Source organism: Terrapene carolina, unplaced genomic scaffold, assembly GCF_002925995.2.
Source record: "Terrapene carolina triunguis isolate 2854851 unplaced genomic scaffold, T_m_triunguis-2.0 Scaffold17, whole genome shotgun sequence".
Classification (NCBI taxonomy): domain Eukaryota; kingdom Metazoa; phylum Chordata; order Testudines; family Emydidae; genus Terrapene; species Terrapene triunguis.
Window position 1 is genome coordinate 3,230,230 of NW_020664368.1, and position 23,407 is coordinate 3,253,636.

Below are 23,407 nucleotides of genomic sequence, written 5' to 3' on the forward strand. Positions count from 1 at the left end.
TGGAAATAGTGCCAATTCAGGGATCCAGTTTTGGCCAGTCCCTAAAATATTTAATTGTCCCTGACCCCAACCCCCTCCCAAATAAATTGCTATTCAGAATAATTTTTAGTGCATAAAATTGATTATTGGGATGATTGGGATGAATGGTTAAAAAGACAAAGCCTTCTGTTCCAGTGTGATTTATGTTTTTACGTAGATCTTCCACCACCTTCCACGAGAGAGAGACCTCCTGGGTGTAAGACTGTGTTTGTTGGCGGTTTACCAGAAAATGCTACTGAGGAAATTATTCAGGAAGTCTTTGAGCAGTGTGGAGATATTACAGCCATTCGGAAAAGCAAGAAGAATTTTTGTCACATTCGTTTTGCAGAGGAGTTCATGGTTGATAAAGCCATTTACCTTTCTGGTACTTCACATTCTTTAATGGATTTTCTGTGCTTCTCATTTGTATTTTATGATGCTAATGTGTGCTTATTTTCTTAGCCTTTATCTGAGCGAGTGTTGCTTGAGCTCAGCAGCTTTGGCTAGGAATGGCAATGGTGTAATTCCACATTTTCCTGTGCTCACCAAGATTAGTGTGTGATTCTGTGAATTTTACCTACCCCGGAGCAATTTCCCACCATCCCTGACAATTATTTTCGGTTTTATGCAGGTTTATATGGTTTTTATTCATTCGTTGGGGTGGGGAGGGGGGGAGTGGAGGGCCCTGGGCCAGGATTGCTGCAATACTTCAGTGCCAGTTTCTGTGACAAGCTCTGGAAGTTTCACTGGCATATTTTTATGCATTCTGCAGTGTGGCCTGAAAGGATTCTACCTTCATAAGCACATTATAGGTCTGATTCTGATACCCATACACATACAGAGTAAGACCTTTCTCCACAAAAAGTCCCATTGACTTTGATGGGAATATCTGTTCAATAAAGTACTACTCCTCATGAGAAAATCTGACCTAGTATAGTGTTGGGGATGTTCCTTAAGATCTCAACCAACTACCATTTTTTAAAACAAAAATCAAGTTTCATGCCTTTAAACTTGGGTGAATGTTAAATTGTGACATGGAAAAACCTCATTTACAAAGAGGCAGCCACTCTTTCTTTTTTTAAAAAAAGTATTATTATTATTATTATTTATTTATTTATTATTATTTTCAATTCCCTGTCTTTGGAGCTCGGGGAGGTGAAATCATTTTTGAAGGACATTTTAAAAGCTAGATCAGAATCAAAGTCCAGCTAGTTCAGTATCCTGTCTCTGACAGTGACTGACACCAGATCCTTCAGAGGATGGTTACAGGAATCCTGAGGAGGCAGATATGAGATAACTTGACCCCAAAGAAAGTTTCCTTCTGACCCCTAATAGTCAGAGATTGCCTTAAATGCTGAAACATGAGGTCTGCTGATTATTATCTATGCAATGTATTATTCCAATTTTGCCAGTTTCTTTTTGATAATATACTAAAGTTAGGGGACAATCAGGAAAGAGAGCAGCGGTGGAAGTTAAACTCCCTTTCTGCTCCCCTTCCTCCTCATTCTGTGCAGGTTTATTTCTAAGCTCCCATGACTTTCTCCTTCCTGACTCTCCCCTTCATTCTTCATTCCATCCTTCCCCCTCCCTCTTTCTTCACTCTTCCTTTTCACTGCTGCTTGCACTCTCCTCTTTACTCTCCCACCTCTGCTTTCTTCTGTTTTCCTTTCCTCCCTATCTCCATATTTTTCTCTCTCCTTATCTTCCTCTTTCTTCGTTCCTTTTGTTCCTCTGGCGGAGACTTTTTACCTAGTGTCTCCAGCCACACTAAAGAAGGGACAGTGGGTTGGGAGTGAGGGATAGAGAAAAAGAAACAGGTGAGCATTGCTGCCATAATCAGCTAACTTGTGCTGTCAGCCCTGATTTCCATGGAATTCTGCAGTAAACTCAGGGCCTTGACTGTTTTCCAGCACTGCAGAGAACACAGATCATGCACTAGAGGCAGGTTTTAATTGTACTGAATGACTGTGTTTTTCTAACTGATCTTTATAGTGTTTTGAAACATAATGCATTTGGAAATGGTAAAAGAAAAACATACAGTTAAAGCAATTTCCCAAGCCTATAATATACAAAAGAGACCTACAAATAGAAGGTATAATTTATTATAACTTCACTATACTTGTTATATGAGGGAAAACCATGCCTTTGATAATGATGAGTTAGTCTGTCTAATCGGTTTTATCTGTCTATCCAATCTAATCTAATCTATCTAGGTATTTATCCCATGCTTAGTTCCATAGTACCTTATGCAATTATAAAATCCATTAAGCAGTCTAATGGCTAGTTCTTTCCCTTCTAACTCCAAATGGATGTTTGGGGGGTTGGGAGGAGGCATTATGTTGGGTTTTGATTGCAGTACTGCTAAGCTGGAGACGCGTACATTCTGCTCTGAAGGTTGTGCAGTTCGCTGCCATTCTGATCTGTTATGGAAGTGAATTCCAAATAGCCATGACCAGCTGATGAGAAAGTTCTGCTTCCTGCCCTCATATGTTTCACCCTCATGACTGGGATAGTTCCATAGCTCGTGAAACTCTAAGCAGTCATGGATACAAAGAGCGGGACAATATCTTAGGTTGCCAGTGCCCGGCCCTGTGGAGAACTTTCAAGATTATGGGCAAAACCTTGAATATGATTTATATCTGCTAAGGTGTCCCAGTTTCTGCCCAGTGCTGAGTATCCAGGCAATGTATAATGTCATTTTTAAGCCCCCACTCAATGCTCATGCCCCTAGGCCCTCTCTTTTGGACGTCCGAGTCTAGGTGTGTCTCCCCCTGTATTCAGGGCATTCACTGGTCAGCTCCCTGTTCAGTTACACCCAATCACAAAAGGTAAGTCTTGGAGCATATACTAGATGTGGAACATGGAAAGGCTGGTTTTTATTTTTACAGCATAGTAATTGATTTTTCCTGGTGCTGCTCTTTTAAAGTTAGGCTCCTGGTGAGTGACCAAAATTCCTTCCTCTGTTTGTGTGTGAGAAACAGAGATTTAAAATGACACATCCTGCATGCAGTTAATGCTAGCTGCTGTTCCAAGCACCTAGGTGGGAAGACGTTGTGTGAGTGAAATTCATTGCTCTTCCAGGAGGAGGTCTGAAAAGGGTGTGGGGCGTGCTATTATCTGTTCAAATACCTTTGAACACTGTTAAGAGCATAAAATAATGGAAGATAGCAGGCGTTCAGACTTCTCTACAACTCACCGCTGCCATGCTGCTGACTGACTTGCAGGGGGCTCTGTAAACAAAGCAGAGTCTGACAGACACACACACACACCACCCAGTGTATGGTCATGCCAGCCACACACCTATCTGAGTTTATGTCAATCCAGGTAGTGCTGAGGCCATTGTACTGTCCCAATAGTCCATTTAAGGACTGCTGAAGTGCCTAGATTGACTGTGTCTAAAGAGGGCTGCTGTGATATTTTGAAACAGTGGGACTAGTTTTGACATTATGACATGGATGCTCACGAAAACCCTTAGGCTGGTTGGCCAGTGCAGCCAGAGTGGCCGAACAGTCAATCTGATTTTCAGTCATTCATGGATGCACTCAAAACTGGCCGCCCTAAAGAGGTCTTTTGAAAATTCTCTTGTGAAGGACACCAAATCTAGGAGTGAAACGCAGATATTCCTGGCTCCCTGTGCTGTGCTCAAACTGCACCTTCCTCTCTACACCTTTCTCTCTATCTGCTCCCAAAAGACAGGGCTGCTCTGATAAAATTCAGCTTCCCAATCGCACACTCCAGGTTTTCGTTGGATTAGGGTGAAACCACCTTTATACCAGCCCTCCCACTTCGCTCCTTTGTCATTGTGAATGGGCAGAGTTTGGACATATGTAAGAATCTTACTCTCTGAAAGGCTCCAAGAGCAAGACTCTTACACATTTCAATACCCTATCTGCTCATAACAACAGAGGAGACAAGTAGAGCAGAGGGGGCGCATTCACAAGGTCATACAGAGTGAAAAACACAACACAGCTGGGAAATCTAATTTTAGGCTCATGACCCTGGGTACTTCGGCAGTGTCCCTCAGACATGACTAATAAGGTTCTTTGGGTTTACAAAATTAGTTAGTTGAGAAATACATGCTGGGAGTCAATTGATTTGTCTGACGTTTGTCATGGTTACAGAGCTAGCTGCACCACAGACCTCTTCTTATGCCTCTCTGAGTGCACCACCCACTGGTAGAAGGCCTCAGACCTCTACCTCCCTGGAGTGAACTCACACCATTCTCCCACTCGCAGATCAGGTCCTTGGTTACAGCAGCCAGGGAGTCCTTACCCCCAACAGGTCTGAGTGGGTTCGAGTACCTGTGGTTCTTCCATTCGATATCTTGTGGCCAGTGGAGAATACAGTGACACCAAATGGCTTTCTTAAACTAAAGTATTGTTTAATCTTAACTGTGGGAAAATGGAAAAGTATAGGAGAAGAGTTTAAAACAGTAACAATCTGTACATGTTTATCTTTCCTAAATGCTTAGGCAGGCCTATCTTACCCCAGTCTCCTAATCTCTGGGCTCTGGGTGTCAGTTTGTTCTCCAACAGTCTCTCTCTGCCCTGTCCTTGTGGGCTGTTCTTTGTTCCAGGTTTCCTGTGGTTGCAAGCTGGAACCCCTCTCCCCTTTTGCCAAGCTAGACTTGGTGTTAGAGGTAAAACTTCAAAGCAAATATCACCTTCATTGTCTCTTAAGTATCTGAAGCCATTGTCCCCTTTTCTGCATATGTGCAGTCAACCTCTGTTTTAACTAACCCTTTTTAATCTATACAATAACCCCCTTAACAACAATCAGATAGAACATATTATAGCCCTAAGTTAGAAGTGCACTCAGTGTGTCACAGCATTCACCCCTCGCCGTTCAAAGCCCAGGTTTGCCCTTCCCCTTACAAAGCCCAAAGGCTGCGTTGGAACCCTGTGGTATCCAGGAGGGACAGGATCAAACCTGCTCAAGGCACAGGCAGGCAGTGGCTGCTGTTCAAGTTTATGGGAGGAAAAACAGCTTCTGCCTTTTCATGCGCCGTACACAGGAGTCCCCAGTCATTGGGTCTTCATAAATGCATCGAGACAGATTAATAGAGTGACTTACTTTAGGGACAGCCTTACCAGAGCCAGCGTGGAGTTCAGCTACCCAGCATGCAAAGGATCCAGAGGCCCCTATTGGGCTGTTCCCCTCGTACCCTCATGAGCAGGGCTATTACAAGGGTGGGCATAGTGGGATTTGTGCAATCCTTCTGCAAAGTGGTGGATTCTACCTATTTTTCAGTGTCTCCTGTGATTGTATGCACTGTTTACAGCTTTCTGCACTCGCTAAAATTTCCCCTGAAGCACTGGTTAAGAACTAGGAGGATTATTTTAAGATTTTCTTTCAGTCAGTAATGTATAACTTGAGAAAGGATTGTGATGGTTCTCGGGGTATCCAGGGCTTTGAGTCATCTTGTTACCTCCTACCTTTAGCCAGAGGGAATCTTGCCTGTGGTGACTGGGGCTACGTCTACACTCCGGGGGGATTGATTTCAGATACGCAAATTCAGCTACGGGAATAGCGTAGCTGAATTCGACATATCTGATCTGACTTACCCCACTGTGAGGACGGCGCTTACTCCTACCTGGGCTGGTGGAGTACGCGCGTCGATTTGGGGATCGATTATCGCGTCCCGACGAGACGCGATATATCGATCCCCGAGAGATCGATTTCTACCCGCCGATCCGGGCGGGTAGTGAAGACCAGCCCTGGGTGTTAGCTCCATAACACTACCTGCTTTTCAGCCTCTCGAGCATTCCCCTCTGGGCTATACCAGACCTGAGAAGTGCAGCCCATTTCCTGAGTCCCCTTGTTTTATCCAGCCCCTGCCACTGGCTGCTCACAGAAATCCCAGATCCTCTGCCCCCACAGGAGCAATGTGGCCCAGTTTACCAGTTTTACCCTAAATCATAGGCGCTGACTCTGTGGGTGGCTCTGTGGGAGGCGCTGACTCCTTCCCCACCTCCTCCCCTGAGCACGCCGCGTCCCCGCTCCTCCCCTACCTCCCAGCGCTTCCCACCCAGCTGCCACCAAACAGCTGTTTGGCCACTCCGGGAGGGAGGGGCAGGAGCGGGAACATGGCACGCAATGTTCCTTTTTACCTTCAAGTTGTCTTTGATGGTTTTCCATGAATTTTCTGAGATGGGGCAAGATGAACAATACATTACATAATTGGCCAGCCAGGGAGAGGTGACAACTCCCCAGCCACCTTGAATGGGCCATTACCCCAGGACATAAGATCCCCTGGTGACTCACTTTCACTCCAAGACCTTAAGGGCAAAAATTTTAGTACAGTCATATTATTCCATAAATATTACCCATACACACATCTCTCACAATGATCACAAGTATTGATAAGTTACAAGCTTTCAATAACAACAAGGAGTCCGGTGGCACCTTAAAGACTAACAGATTTATTTGGGCATAAGCTTTCGTGGGTAAAAAACCTCATTTCTTCAGGTTTTTTACCCACGAAAGCTTATGCCCAAATAACTCTGTTAGTCTTTAAGGTGCCATCGGACTCCTTGTTGTTTTTATGGATACAGACTAACACGGCTACCCCCTGATACTTGACACCATGCAAAGCTTTCAATAGAGACCTCCTATGCAACCCTTCATATATTGATACCATGAAAGTGATGTGTTAGGGGTAGTGAGTTTGTCAGGGCTGAGACAGGAGCTGCTTTATAAAGAGCAGTGAACCCTTTGCCCATTGTCACCAATAGGCATCTGTACACTATCCCAAGGATTCTTAGCAAAATAGGACCTATCCTAACAGCTCAGCTTAAGCTGTTGTGCAGTGTTGTCCCAGTGGATTACCTTTCTTCGTTTAGCACCCAGAGGTTCCAATGAAAATCAGGGCCCCATTGTGCATGGCCACTATATTAAAGAGCTTACAATCTGTTAGTTTTAGCAGGTGCAGCATTGACCCACCTATGAATACATAAGACCTTACTGAAGGGACATAACAAGCACTTTTTATACATTGTCTACAACAAGATTGCTTCTTCTGATAAACCAGTGTACTCTATTACCATCATTTTCAGACAAAATATTGAGTATAAATGCAGTTCTTCTTAGACTGAATTTGATCATCTATTTATATCTGCTCCCATGCTGTTAGCATATTGTGTTTGTGACTATGAAAGGTCAAAACCTGAGGTCCAGCTTCAATGCAGAGTGTGATGCATTATCCCTGGGGCTGGCAATTTCTATAACACAATTTGCTCATTTATCTCTGGCAGGGATTTTCAAGGCTTTCAATCTTTTGTCCAAATCTTCTGAACCAGAACTATGCCTGATCCAAACACTCCCAGGGTTGGGGGGGTTCAAAATCCAAACCCAGTCTAGCTGCGCAGTTTTGCAAATGACCTCTGTGCTTATAAAGGTTTGGAACCTCAAACTGGAATACCCCAAAGTTTGAGGGTGTTCTAAACCTGGATCCAAATTTCGCTGGGTGAGTCTATCCCATCAGCTCAGCTACTGTGGTGATGTATGCTTTAGAAATATAGAAGGTTGGATGTATATGTAAATGACAATGAAAAGTTTGATATGAGACGGTTGTTAGGAGATCAAGGTGGCTAGATAAAAGCAAATGAACTTTTGATTTTTTTCCCCCACTGCCTAAAATGTATAATTAAATAAAAACTGCAACAGTTCTGCTTGTTGCTTTCAGGTTACCGCATGAGATTAGGATCTAGCACAGACAAAAAGGATTCAGGTCGCCTTCATGTTGATTTTGCTCAGGCAAGAGATGACTTTTATGAATGGGAATGCAAACAAAGAATGCTGGCCAGAGAAGAACGTCATAGGCGCAAAATGGAAGAAGACAGACTACGACCTCCCTCTCCTCCAGCAATAATGCATTATTCTGAACACGAAGCTACTTTGCTGGCTGAAAAATTGAAAGGTAATGGACATTTTTTCCTACTGTATTATATTCTAAGAGCAGAAGCCACCCAGATGTAAGAACACTGATAAAGCAAATCCCATCATAATAGTGCTGCTGATTTCTCTCTAATATGCTCTTTTATTTGCCCTCTTCCTTCATCCCTCTGCTGCTGATGCTGCCACCATTATAATATGTACATACTTTTCAGTGTGTGTCCCTCTGGCATTTTTATTTTACCAATTTAATTTAAACATTCAGAAGTCTTTGGAATGGTTTTTTTCTGCTTTTTTACATCAAGGTATATAGTACATGAGCAGGGAATCCAACCTAAGCATATGAGATCCACCTTGGATAAGGGGGGTCTTTCATGTGACATACCGTAATCATCCATCTTGGAGAAGGCACTCTTAATGCCACAATTTCTTACATACATTGTTCACATGTAGGGACCAATTCTACAGCTCTTACTCATGTTGAGTAGTACTGGGCTTACGCTGAATTCAACTACTGAACTACTTACGTGAGTATACTGTTCTGTGTGAGTTCTTAGACTGCTCTCATCACTGAGTGCCTTTCAGTAGTTAATTAAGTGCTGTGACTAATATCTGTCACATGTAGTTCATTCTTACATCCTCTCCCCAGGGGAAGAATAGTGTGTGCTGTGTAGTTGTTTGATTTTTATTTTTGTAGGGTTTTTTGTTTGTTTGTTTGTACATGTGCTGAGTAAGTACTAGTCAAGGTCAGACTTGAAGATTTGGACCCATAATAATTAGTTAACATGTGAATCATGGTAAAGATATAAACATTTTAAAGCAAATGGCTCCTCTCACCTCTTGGTTTGTTTTCCGTTAGGCTTCTAGCAACTGGGCTTGGCATCCTTTCCCCAGAGCAGAGGCCAAAAATGTTACCTCTGCAGCGTGCCAGCTCACAAGAAAATATGATTCTTGCCACTGTCTTCTTCCATTGTAACTATTCAGATTAGACTTGGAATATCTTGCTGTCAACACACTGGCATACTGTGCTAACTATGAAACACACATTTGGAAAGCAGGATAAGAATAGCACACAGTGTGCTCCTGCATCTTTGGAGAGTATTGCAGAGACGCACCCTACTGTCTCTGGGAGCATAGTGCTAGCCACACAGATCTGTATCACAGGTGGATCATGGATACAAATCTAGTTCATGTCTGGAATTAAATGCAGATAACTAGGAAATCACAATGATAGGTGGCATGGTTAAAAATCACACACACAAAACAAAGTCAGGCAATGTAAATGGTAAGGTTCCAACAGCATTGTTAAGCATGACAACCTGTGGGCTAGATGGTGTGTGGCCTGCACAAGTGTGGGTGGGGAAGGAGGAGAGCTCACAAGCCTCTCCTCCTTCCATGTCCTTGCAGGAGCTCTCCTCTGCTGAACAAGTATCAAACTGCTCCACCTGGGTCAGCTGAAGTAAACACACAGAGTTGGGTTTCATCATTATACTGAAGATATTGATGTCCATGCTCGCTCACTAATCCTTCCCAAGGACTCATAGACACCGTACACAAGAGGGCAGAGGAATAGAATGCTGTGGTACCCCACATGAGAGAGAGCCCCTGGGACAAATAATACATTGGCTAGTACTACCCTGTGACGACTTAAAAACAGAGGAATGGAGCAACACAAGAGAAACATCATCTATCCCTGCTAGAGACCATAGACGCATCACCAGAGCCTCACAATCTATGTATGGTATTGAAAGCAGCTGGCAGAACTAAAATCAGCCTGGATGCTTGATCTTCGTCCAGATCCAAGAGCTGAGCCAGACCAACATAACTACTGCAGTTTCCGTACGGTATCCAGGCTGGAATCAAGGTTAACTGGGACCAAAGAAATCGTAGGCTCAGGATGTTACCAGATTTGCTTTGCCACAATAGTCTTAACAATTTTTCCCCAAAAAGGGAAATTCAAAATGAGTCTGTTGTTAGGGAAGATTGTCCTCCGTGAAAGATGGACTGTTGAGCAGAGATCTCACAATTGCTTTCGTAAGGACAGCTGTTACCATGCCCTCCCAAAGCATGGCACTGACACCATCAATAATAAACCCAGTGCTTCTACACTAACCTTCATCACACAAGGTTTACAACTGCTGCAGCAGCTCCAGAGCCTCACTGAACAATACTGGCTAAAATTCAAGCAAAGAAATTTGACATCTCCCTCCCCCACCTCCCATTCCCCAAGCCCCCACCCTCAGATACTGCTCTGCAACCACAGAGGCAGACCGTTTGGTTTGGATCCAAGCATTTTTCTATCATCAAAGTACCCATGGAAATTCCTGACAACAAAGAAAATCTGACTTGATAACTGAGTGGAGACAACCCGGATTCATCAGGCCGTCCACACACAGCCCAGGCTAGTTTTGCTGCTTACATATTTGTAGATTCTATAATGGAGGTTGCAAAAATCTTTCCTTGTCTTATGCACAACCACAGCATAAGACATCAACAAATCATTGTACTCTGCCAGACTTGGCATAAAAACTCTGCCTCCATTATTCCAAACATCTTCCCACTCGTTTCATGTGTTGCGGTTTTTTTGGTGTACCATTGACCACTGAGGAAAAAGTCTGGTAAGAGGGTATAAAAGCTACTGTGTGATTGGCTGAAGACAAAAGTTCATTGTAAAATCCTATCAGGCAAGGTGATAAAGAGAGCTGTTTGGCTAAATAGTATTCTGTCTCTGTGCCATCTTGAAGTATATTAGTTCCATTAGCCACTGAACTTGGACAGTTAAAACAGATCAGAAGGGGCAACGGTCAGTCTATGACAAGGGTGCCACTTCCACATACACATACACCCCAGTCTTGAAGCCTTGCTTGAACACAAGGTCCAGAAGTTGGCCAGATGCAAGAGTTATCAGAAATCAACCAGGATACTTCCCTGGTAAAGTGGATCTTAGTGGGGTAGGCCTTCATCCAGTAGTGGACTGAAAATGGCTGATTAAAGAAAAACAAAGAGAATTCCCCTATGACATCTTGACCTAACCCAAAAGAATTATCTGCATAGACATCAGTCCCTGTCAGTGACTCTTTCACTACCAGGGGTCGCAGTCAGCTCAATCAGATCATCATGGTTGGTGGAGCAATGGGGTTTTTTGTACAAGTCCCCTCTTAATTCCATCCTGGAACTCACATGCAAAAGAGAGACAGTCAACTAGAATTAGTTTTGGAATGATAGACCACCTACATTTAAGGTCAGGTGCAAATATGATGGCAACGCTACTTCCTGACTCTCCTTTGTTTTATGCTGAACTGAATACCCAGTTGGAGACAACTGTGCCAGCACAGGCTTTGTAGAGTCATCCAAACAGGCTTCAGTCAGAGGCCTCATCCTTTATTCAATCATGGTTGTTTGGAACTTTATTAGCCATATAGACAATGTATATGGTCTTGCAGTATGGACCGGCAAGCCTGATCCCGATCATCTGATGCCCACATTCCTGAGAGAAAACTGCAGGCAAAACCAGTGGACCAAAATTGCACATTTCAACCCATGCTCATTATGCTTAAAACTAGATATTATCATGCCTGGTCTTCCTCTGCCAACCACAGAAAAAGGCTCTGAGATCTAAAGGACTCAACTCTTTTTAAGCAGTCTCTTCTCCCCCCCCCCCCCCCCCCCCACCCACCCCCCACCTCTCTCCGAGACCTCTCTACCCGTAGCACATAGTCATTTATGACTCTTGGCCATCCTAAGGAATATGAGTAGAATTTTTTTAATGGACCTAATATTTAAAAAAATGCAAATATATACATAAAAATGTTTTCTTTCTTTCTTTCTTTCTTTCTTCTAGCAATGCTGCCTTTTTCTAGGCCCGAGATTAGAGATTATAATTTTGCAATGGCAAGTATGTTCTCATAAAGAACAAATTGCTGCTGCTCATGTTAAGGGTCTAGCCTGCAATGGGAGGAGCAACCTCATCTCCCACTGTGCAAAACATTTAAAACATCGGAATTGCCATATGGAACAGACCAATGGTCCATCTCATCTACTATCCTGTTTCTGACAGTGGTCAATGCCAGATGCTTCTGAGAAAAAGCATAAAACCTCATAATGCACATAATTGTGTATTACTATACCATGAGGGGATATTTCTTCCTGTCCCCAGCTTGTGATCAGTTTATGCTCTGGAACATGAGAATTGATATCCCTTTTACTTCTTAACATAACTAGTGTAACTGAAAAATCCATTTTTCTCCTATAAAACAACTTTCTGTTGCAATGCTACTTGGCAGGCATGCAGGGTATTCAAAATATTTGTTTGTTCCTTTTTCAATAGAGGCCAGAATTGCCATTTAAGAGACCAGTAGGTGAAAAAGTATTCCTAGAAATGCTCAAGGTGCCCTTCAGAGTATGACTAAGAGATTCTCTTTGAGTCCCTTGTTTTTGTTTATCAAGAAGAGAGTATTTGAGCTGTTTTCAGATACAACCACTGGTTTCACCAGCACCCTTTCACCACTTTAAGATTTAAGCTACCTTCATTGCAAGATGCTTGCCCTATCTGTTTAGCTAGTGCTATGATGAGATTTCAAAGACTGCTGCTGTAACACTGCTCTACAGCCAAAATGCTTCTGAAATAAATGTAGTCAAACTTTACTAATTCTGGGTCACTGAGAACGAAAATGATGCTTAAAATTGTTGATTGGCTCTAGTTTTCAAGATATGCTACTGGGTCAGTATATACGACCCTTGACTTGGGAATGGCGGAGGATAAGTGAGTTATAAAGGGAAGGGATCTCAATTTAAACCAGAAATGACTAAAATACATCTTTGACTGGATCTATGAATAAATCTATGACTGGGTTTGGACAGTACTTGCTTTTTAGGCAAAACAATGAATGATGCAATCTGAAGCTGGTATTGCGTCATACATGATATGAATTGCATCATGTTATTCCTAGAAGTCATGGATGATGCAATCATAACGAAGCTTACATCACTCTGCTGAACAAATTGCCCTATATCAGCTCTAGAAATCATACAGTGTCGTGCTCTCTTATTTGTCAGTGTTTGATTTTGCAAAGGGACACATTTCTGTTTAGCCAAAGTGAGCAGAGATGCCTCGTACTTGTGTGAACAGTGCAGATAACTTCTGCTATGTTTGTGGTGAAGTGACTTTTGCATCACAAAAGCGCAGTATAACCACTATGGTTAAGAAAGCCTATCACCTTTATTTTGGCTGCAAAATTGGAGATCGGGACAAGAGGTGGGCCCCACACATATGCTGCAACACTTGTGCAACAAATCTTCGCCAGTGGTTGAACAGGAAAAGGAAATCTATGCCTTTTGCAGTGCCAATGATTTGGAGAGAGCCAACAGAAAATACCAGCAATTGTTACTTCTGCATGGTGCCTCCAGTTGGGAAAGGTGTGTCAAAGAAGAAAAAGTGGACTGTGCATTATCCAAACATTCCATCAGCTATACGCCCAGTACCCCACGGAGAAGGACTGCCGGTTCCTGATGCACCAGAATCATTCTCACTTGATCAGACGAGGAAGAGGATGAAACTTCTGGTCCTGAACCATCAATGTCACAGGACCCACATTTTCTCCCATCCTCCTCCTCTGAACCACACCTCATAACACAAGGTGAACTGAATGACCTTGTCAGGGATTTGGAACTACCCAAGAGTAAGGCAGAGCTGTTGGGCTCCAGACTACAGCAGTGGAATCTCCTGGCAGGTGATGTTAGGGTTTCCATGTTCCGTGACCGTCAAAAAGATCTTGTCCCATTCTTCTTCATGGAAGGTGATCTTGTCGCCTGCAACAACATCGATGGTGTGATGGCAGCTCTCAACATCGTTCACGATCCAGATGAGTGGAGACTGTTCATTGATTCATCGAAGACGAGTCTTAAAGCTGTTTTACTGCATAATGGCAATGTTTTGCCATCAATTCCAGTTGGTCATGCAGTCCATCTGAAGGAAACCTATGACAACATGAAACAACTTTTGAGGTGCATAAACTATGACCAACATCAGTGGCAGCTTTGTGGCTATTTGAAGGTTGTTGCTCTCTTGCTTGGTCTGCAGACTGGATACACAAAGTACTGCTGTTTTCTCTGCGAATGGGATAGTCGTGCAAGAGATTCCCACTACATCAAGAAAGATTGGCCACTCCGACAGTCATTGGAGCCTGGGAGGAAAAGTGTTCAGCATCCACCACTTGTTGAATCAAGGAAGATTTTGTTACCACCCTTACACATCAAGCTGGGTCTGATGAAGAACTTTGTCAAGGCCATTGACAAACACAAGCAGCTTTCAAGTACCTCCGTGGAAAATTTCCAAGGTAAAGTGAAGCTAAGATAAAGGAAGGTGTCTTTGTTGGTCCTCAGATTCGTGAACTTCTTCGAGATGATGCATTTGACTATGCACTGCGTGGCAAGGAAAGGACGGCATGGAAAGCCTTCCAGTTAGTGGCAATAAATTTTCTCGGAAACAACAAGGCAGACAACTACAGGTTGTTGGTGGAAAACCTCCTCAAGGCATGCAAAAGCCTTGGTTGCAACATGTCACTAAAGATACATTTTTTGCACTCTCATCTAGATTTTTTTCCACCGAACTGCGGAGCAGTGAGCGACAAGCATGGCGAGCCATTTCACCAGGACATTGCAACAATGGAGAAACGCTATCAGGGCAAATGGAGCCCATCAATGCTTGCAGACTATTGCTGGACAGTGACAAGAGATGCTCCATTTAATGAATACAAGAGACAAGCCAAGAAGCGCCGAGTAGACACTGAATAGGACTAAACTATGTACATAATAGTTTTTTGCCTTTTGTTTCATAATAAATTTTATTTATATAACCCTTTTGCTGATTTTTAAAGTGTTACATAAACAGGACAGGTGAAATATTATCATGTAAAGCAACCATAAACGCATGAAAAGACCTAGGTTTACAATTTATGATTAAAACTCTACTATCTACACAATATACATAGACATAAAATGTAAAAACTTAAATATCTTAGAAACAGTAGCCAATCAGTTGTTTTAATTGTCATATTTGAATTCAGCACATCAAAATACATAATAAATAGCACATTTTATCTCTGAAGCAGACGACTTCTCAAAAATTGTAGACCAGTGTAATCAATTCTTTTTTGCTTGTATGGGTCTTTGTTGAAAATCAGGGGCTCTCTGCCTTGCTATAAGAAGTTCAGAACAGCTGCAAACACTTTGCCATTACCATTATGTACTCTTGCAAAGACAATATCCAGATTTGTAGTCTAGTCCTGTCACTACTAAGTGTTTGTCCTTTGGTTTATCTGCTCCTATAGCATCTGAAACAGTAAACTGTTCCATGTTCAAAGATACAGGGTTGGATTGTTCTCTGCAGTACCCTCCCATTTACATGACTCTAACAGTGCAAAGGGGCCATAAACTCAGTGTAATTTACTCCCACTTCAAAGTCCCTTAACATTGCTGTGGCAATGTTAAGAGGCACTAGTGCAAATCAAATTCAGGCTTTTGGACTTCAGGCATGACTTGAGTCAGGGCTGCTGAATCTACACTTTGGTTTTCTGTGCTTGCTCCTCCATGGCATCTACTAATGCCTGTGTGATGGACATATCCCACCTTGTGTCCTATTTTGAGGGGCAAAAGTGGCACTACTCTACTCAAACTGTGTCCACAGTTTATAATCCCAAGATCCTGTCATGTCACTAGAGTTACTGGGTGATTCTACTAAACTGATAAGCAGTGAAGTAGTTAACAATCCTGATAATAAAAGTGACATCTTTAGGCTGTAGAGTTAGCCTATTTTGATGAAAAGGGGCAGGCACCCAGATGGTTCCACAAAAGCAGAGGTATGAGAGGGGGGGTTGTTTGACCTTCATTTCCAGTTCCTATACATATCAGTTCATATTTGGAATTAGATCCCTTTGGAATAAACATAAGAGCTAGAAAAAATATTTTTAAAATTAAAGTTTAAATTATGCAGAAACTCATGCATCTACCAAGGGAGAGATCCAGTAAAGAGACCATTATGATCCAGCTCAATCAATCACTGTCTCTATTTGCATGCTAGGACAGACAGTGAATAACGTTTTTCTTTTAGAGATCCTCAGAGCTCTGAAAATTCCACTCCCCACTTTCTTTTCCCTGCAAAACCTTTTCCTGCTGGCAGATGAAGGCTGGGCGTTTTTATTTCCACAGATTGCCTGGTGTTAACCAGCACTTGCTTTGATCAGAAGGGATTTCAAAGAGTTTCCTCTCTCTAAGTGCCTATGTTGCCTTCAACACATCTGTCTATCTATCCATCTGGTCAGCTTTTACCATGGCATCTCAGTGCGACATCTAGCATCTGACACATTGCCAACATCTTGTGGCTGGAGAACCTGAGTCTGAGCTCAGGGGTCAAATTTGCTGCCACAACACTAAGATTGGTGGCTTACACTTTTCCTGCACTGTTCTACATTGATAGTGGCAGTATACAGAGATACTTCTTGCTCTGGTGACAAGTTCATTTGCATCCTTATTTTTTCTTTAGTCCATTGATCACAGCCTGAGCCAACATGGATAGAACCCATATATACCACAGTAACAGCCTTTGCTAAGGCATTTACTATGTTGGCAATATCTGTCACAATGAAACCAACTTTAATCTGGTTGTCAGAATCCTGTGTAATGTATGTAGCCCTTTTTCCTGGGTCCAACACATGAAAAGAGCTGAGATTTGAACAAGAATGAAAGCAGTGGCAGGATTACTAGAATGAAATGAGCATCAAAGTGCTGACATTGATAGACAAGAGGACGAAGAATGTATGCTCATCCATATATCCGAGATAATGATAAAATATCCAGACCTGAGGTGGTTTGATGAAATTTTCAACCCCCTTTCTGAGGCACACTCACACATCCTAGGTAGCAGTCCATGTCTTTGCTGAAATGTGATAACAAGTTGGCAGATAGTTAAGGAAATCATGCATTTCTACATTGGAGTGTGGCTGTAGATCAGAATCCATCATGCGAGGGTATTGGGGATACACTACATATTTTAGCAAGAACAACAGAAAATTATGTCATCAGATAGTGTATTATGAAAATGTGGCTACCATAACCACTTGTTTGTTGTACCTCTTTCCCCTGGTCTATATCTTTTAGATTTTGAGATCGCAGCACGTTATAGGTGCTACGATAAATAAATAATTAATCATCAATCCTCCCAATCAGATGTATTGTTGCTGCATAAAACGATATGATGATAGATATTTGGGACCAAATTTTCATGCATGCGTATGACTCTTCGTGCAATTTTGTGCCCACAACAATGAAGTCCCAGCTAAAGATAGGCTCAGTATGTTGACCTTCTTTCTTTATGTGGATGCTGCTCTAACAGGTACATTGGAACAAAGCATTTTAATCTGTATGCATGTGACATTTAGGTTCCAAAGTGGAGCTTTGAACACCATGAGATTCCTAATTCAAGCTCATCTGTACCTAATAGTATCATCTTCACAAAACACTTATTTCAAATAGGCCATTTTAAAATACTGCGTCTGTCTTATTTGCTGCAGGTAGTCAAGCAGTCCTACTATCTAATGAAGGCATCTCACCAAATCTCACTATCTGCTTTAAAATATTTTATAGAAAGGGAACATAAACATCTGTAAGACATGAACATTATTCTATTATTTACCTCCCTTTTAAATGTAGTGTCTTATTCTGAGCACAGCAAAGTAATCCACCTGCTTTTCCATTTTAAAAAAATATATAATTTGCAAAATTCAGAAGCTGCATCTATGCCAGGTACTGTATTATCCCCCTGAAGAGAGAACAGATTGGAAATTTAAATAAATAGATGGCAGTTATAGTAGCATGAACTAACTGGGGACACATCTTCTGCAAGATTCAGGTAACATCAAGCTTGTCAATCTCAGCGCTTGCACATAGTTAGAAGTATAAACAATATTTAATTGCTTGCAAAATAGGATATTTTACTGAGAAGAAATCCACTCTGTTTTCATTATAACTCCATACTTCAAGCTAGACTTTTAAGCCTCGCAGAAGTGGTGCGGTTAGCCAAAGGGGGAACCTAATGAAGTTTAATGTAGTAGAGACCAAAATTAATGCATCAGAAAGGAAGTCAGTTCCGAGCTCCTTCTAATGAAACTGCAGAGTGCCTAATGTAGTTGCTACTGAAATAATTTTGAGGCATTTTTTGCATCCTATTCTTAATCATTATATTCCATACAAAGACATATAATAGACAGGTTTCAGCATTTTTATATCAAATCTGTTCACGCACCATTCCTGTGTTTATTTCAGCGTTTTTCCCTTCCTTGTTCCATATGCCATTGGCATCTGTTGTGAGACATACATCTAGCTAGATTTAGGGGTGACCAGCAGGAGCTGTTGTGAGAGCAATGTTGCCTTTTGATAATTAAATTTGGGGTTCACTCAGCTATCAATGGCTGGGTAACCCAATTCCCTGGATGCTCTACTCAGTACACCTAAAATAAATACATTTACTATGAAGTGTGTTCTGGGTGTGGTCCTGACTCACATAATCTATATTCCATCAATGTGAATTTTAAAATGTTAATATAACATAGCTGATTAAATGCACAGCACTGCCAAATTACTCAATTATAACTGACTCGGAAATTGCAGTTCACGGATCTAAAAGTTTGTAGTACGACTTTGAGAAATAAGGAGGAAACTCAATAATCTCATAATTACATTTTATTGGAAATAATAGCATCAGCAGAACAAGATAATGAATTTCTGTGTGTAACACAGAACATCCACCTATGGAAGGATCCTCCGTGATTTGAATTTGGAAGAGATTGATTAGACTGTTTGGTTACAGTTGGGATATCTTTTAGTAAATATATTTTTAAATTTTTAGTTTCAGCCACAATATGTTGTTATGCAAAAAGTTTCCTGGATATAATATATAGTTAAGATTATTTAGGAAAAGCTAAGATGGATGATTAATCATTCTTTAAAGTAACCCTTTGGCACTGTGAATTGGGATTCCCTGATGCCAATTTATTATGCAATGCCATAGGGTTTAAAATGCTCTTAATTCCAAAAAGACAGCCAGATGTGTGAAGTATGACACAGTTATATACGGTATATGGGCAGAAAAAAACAAGAGTTTAGTAAACTTACGACTTAGGTTTCTAAATCAGTGGCATACATTGTCTGCAGGAGAGGAGCTTAAGCCAAGAGGAAAATGGGGCATCAATCAGGCACCAAACGCGGTGTATGATGGGAAGTAAATTATTTCTGGTGCGCGGAGGATGAGGATTGAGTCTGTTGATGAATAGGGTTATTAAACCTCTACCCTAGCCTGACTCACCTGCATAAATCATTTATTTTGACTTTCTTTTATATGGGCTTCAACTATTACATTTTAGAAATATAAATTACAGGTAAATAAATGACCAAGATAACATAACACATCAATGGCAAACCAAGCAAATAAACATGGAGCATACCTCCCTTCCCCATCCGGCCCGTTTGGCACATTAAGGCAGGCCCCCAGTGCTGTCTAAGTTATTGGCAGGGTCTTCAGCAGCCTCAGAGCAGCCCAGACTCAGGACACCAAGCTGGATGCCATAGCCCCTTTCCCCTGGGTGCAAGTCCTGTGGTGTGTTTGTTAGAGGTGCAGTATAGGTTCTCACCCTAGAATATTAGGGTTGGAAGAGACCTCAGGAGGTCATCTAGTTCAATCCTCTTCTCAAAGCAGGACCAACACCAACTAAATCATCCCAGCCAGGGCTTTGTCAAGCCAGGCCGTAAAAACCTCTAAGGATGGAGATTCCATCACCTCCCTAGGTAACCCATTCCAGTGCATCACCACCCTCCTAATGAAATAATATTTCCTAATATCTAACCTAGACCTCCCACATTGCAACTTAAGACCATTGCTTCTTGTTCTGTAATCTGCCACTACTGAGAACAGCCTAGCTCCATCCTCTTTGGAACCCCCCTTCAGGTAGTTGAAGGCTGCTATCAAATCCCCCATCACTCTTCTCTTCTGCAGACTAAATAACCACAGTTCCCTCAGCCTCTCCTCTTAAGTCATGTGCCCCAACCCCCTAATCATTTGCATTGCCCTCCGCTGGACTCTCTCCAATTTGTCCACATCCCTTCTGTAGTGGGGAGACCAAAACTGGATGCAATACTCCAGGTGTGGCCTCACCAGTGCCGAATAGAGGGGAATAATCACTTTCCTCGATTTGCTGGCAATGCTCCTACTAATACAGCTCAATATGCCGTTGGCCTTCTTGGCAACAAGGGCACACTGCTGACTCATATCCAGTTTCTCGTCCACTGTAATCCCCAGGTCCTTTTCTGCAGAACTGCTGCTTAGCCAGTCGGTACCCAGTCTGTAGCAGTGCACAGGATTCTTCCTTCCTAAATGCAGGACTTTGCACTTGTCCTTGTTAAACCTCAATAGATTTCTTTTGGGCCAATCCTCCAATTTGTCTAGGTCCCTCTGGACCCTATCCCTACCCTCCAGCATATCTACCTCTCCCCCCAGCTTAGTGTCATCTGCAAACTTGCTGAGAATACAGTACTATAAACAGGGCCATCCCTAGCTATTCTGGGGCCCTACGCAACCCCCCCCGCAGGGAGGAGGGGGGCCCAGGCCTCCACCTGAGGGGCTGGCCCCAGGCCTTCGCGGGGAGGGGAGGCGGGGCTGGCTTTGGGGACAGTGGGGAACCACCCCCCAGTGCTCACTGGCGGCGCAGCTGGGGCCGGGCCGCTGAACTTTCTGCCGCCGGTGAGTGCAGGCCCGGCCCTGCTTCAGTCCTCGAGGGAGTGGGGGCGGGGCTGTGGTGGAGCAGGGGCGGGAAGAGGCAGGGCTGGGGCGGAGGCCATGGGGAAGAAGCGGAGCAAGGGCTGGAGCAGCATGCAGCTGTGCAGGGCACCAGGAAATTTGGTGCCCCAAATTTCCTGGTGCCCTATGCAGCTGCGTACTTTGCGTATGGGTATGGACGGCCCTGACTATAAATAAGGAAATGACAGGAACTCTAGAGTGTCTGAAAGACTGTCTCCAGCGTGATCAGAGTATCAGTCTGTCACCATAAAATGGGTAAGATTATAAGAACTATGGCCCAGATCCTGCCAATGCTTATTCACAGGCTTAACTTTGCTGAGATGAGTACTCACAAAATTTCAGAACATGCTGGGGCAAATTCTGCCCACAGCTACAACAGCATAAACTGGAGAAACTCCATTCACTGAAAGTAGGATTTTTTTAAGTTTATGCTTCTGCAATAGTTCTTACAGTACCCAGGACTGTGAGTCACCTTGTTACCAGCCTGCCTCCAGCGAAAGGGAGCCTTTCTTCTGGTAGCTGGGTGTCAGCTCCCTGGCACCGCCAGACCTTCAGCCACTCAAACACTCTCCTCTGGGCTTATGCCAGCCTTTCCTTCGCCATGCACATTAATAATAGGTTCACTCTAGTCTCTGAATCCCTTGGAATCATTTCCCCTGTAATATCTAGCCCCTGACACTGGCCACTCACAGAAATTCGAGATCCTCTTCACCCAAAGGTGCAGCATACCCCAATTTACCAGTTTTACCTGAAACCACTGCTCCTATAAACCATACAGCACTTGTGAGCACTTACAATAAAACCAAAGAAGGTTTATTTAAGAAATAATAAAGATTTAACTAGACACAAGAAAGAGTGGTGGAAACAAGTGGTTATAATACACAACAAAATCATAAAACATGAACCTGAGCCTACACTTATCAATAATTATGTTTCCTAGTTAATGAAGTAGACTGTTCCCCAAAGTTCAGTCTGTTGCAGAGGTGACTGTTTTTCAAGAGTCAGGATCCAAATATTAATGAAAGCACCCCAGGGGGGTTTCTCAGTGAATGGATCCAGAGTGCCTTTCCCTACATTCTGTTATATTGAAACAACCCTTTGTTTCTATTCACAGGCAGTATAAACTCCTGCGTTCTTATAGAGCTTCTCTTCTACCTTTAAGTGGTTTCGATTGTTTGTCCTTGTCTCTGATGGCTTTCCATTGACTGTTCTGGAATGCGTCAAGAGAGACAATCAACTCTTGCATTACCTCGCCAACTGACTAAGGAGGGGTGTCAATTCCCTCTTGCTTAAATAGTTCATCATCAAGAAACGTTACGTCCTGGTGACTAATTTCTATTCCAAATCCGTTATTCCATAAATATTGTCCATATTTACGTCTCACAATGATTATGAGTCTTGACAAAGTCATGAGTTTTCTTAGATACATTACATGTTACTCTTATGGATAAATATCCTGTAAGATGTGTTTAGTGTAGTGAGTTTGTCAAGTCTGACGAGAGAGCTGTTTGCAAAGAACAGGGGATCCACTGCCAATGGGTGTCTGTATCACAGCCTCTCGTATCCTATTTTGAGGCAACCCCAGCAGTAGCTGGTGGAGGTTTATGGGTTGTTTAGAGCTGATCAAAAAATAGAAGAAAGGTTTAAAAATGTTCATCAACAATTGTTTCTCATTTTTCATATAAATATTGCTTGTGGAAATTTTCTAGTCAGCTCTGGGGAATCATTTTCCTTTCTTTATTTTTCCTATCATATCGCTTTTGAGCTAGGATATAAGTGCCAACTATTTTCACCTGACATAAAAAGAATTTTAAAATATCTTATCTCTGGAGACATGAATGATAGTGTCCAGAAAAAGACACCTAAACATTTCTAGCAATTGACACCAGGCTAGCTGTCATCAGAAGACTGATAGCATTTAAAAGATACACATCACTACTTTCAATACAACTAAAAGCCCAGCAGACTGTGCATAAGTACCGTGTAGGTTTGTGTAATTGATGTACTGTCGTCAGAGGCATAATTTGTCTAAATGCACTTTAACTTTGGAGACTGCATTTAAGTGCAAGAAAATACTTCAATATATGGTACATTTTAATGGAACGATTATATAAAGAAACATACCTAAGAGCATGTATTTAAACAGTGCTCTGTATTTTTATTGCTGTACCTCTGAGGTTATACCTGTGAACAGAATTAGTTTCTGTCTAAACGAATGGCTTTAAAAAGACTGCCACCCAAACCCTGTTTAAATTAGATTCTCTTGTTTTTGTGTTCTCTGGTAGAGAAAACTTTCTACTGAATAAGAATTTATATCAGGTATTGAAAGTGGTTCTCCAAGTGAACTGGGGATTGCTCAGAAAGAGTTACACTGTGTTCTGGATGAAGAAAATTAATTAAATTAGAGTTGCAAGTTGTCAGTAACTGGGTAGTGGAATCATGGATTTAAAAAGTTAGGAGTGAAGATGAAATTAGGAATTTTTGAACCTGTAACTAATATCAGAGGGGTAGCCGTGTTAGTTTGGATCTGTAAAAAGCAACAGAGGGTCCTGTGGCACCTTTAAGACTAACAGATGTATTGGAGCATAAGCTTTCGTGGGTGAATACCCACTTCGTCAGACGCATGTGACATGCATGTGACATGCGTCTGAC

General features: G+C 42.3%; 1 protein-coding gene across 3 annotated transcripts in view; it reads left to right on the forward strand.

Moving 5' to 3' along the window:
• The window catches only part of LOC112103180 (ecto-NOX disulfide-thiol exchanger 1), a 490,675-nt gene that overhangs the window by 348,420 nt on the left and 118,848 nt on the right, over positions 1-23,407 (forward strand). For all 3 annotated transcript variants that reach the window (XM_026650334.1, XM_026650367.2, XM_026650284.2), the window contains exons 7-8: positions 197-403; positions 7,703-7,936. In XM_026650334.1, the coding sequence (XP_026506119.1) occupies positions 197-403; positions 7,703-7,936 (441 nt within the window). The remainder of the gene's footprint in view (positions 1-196; positions 404-7,702; positions 7,937-23,407) is intronic.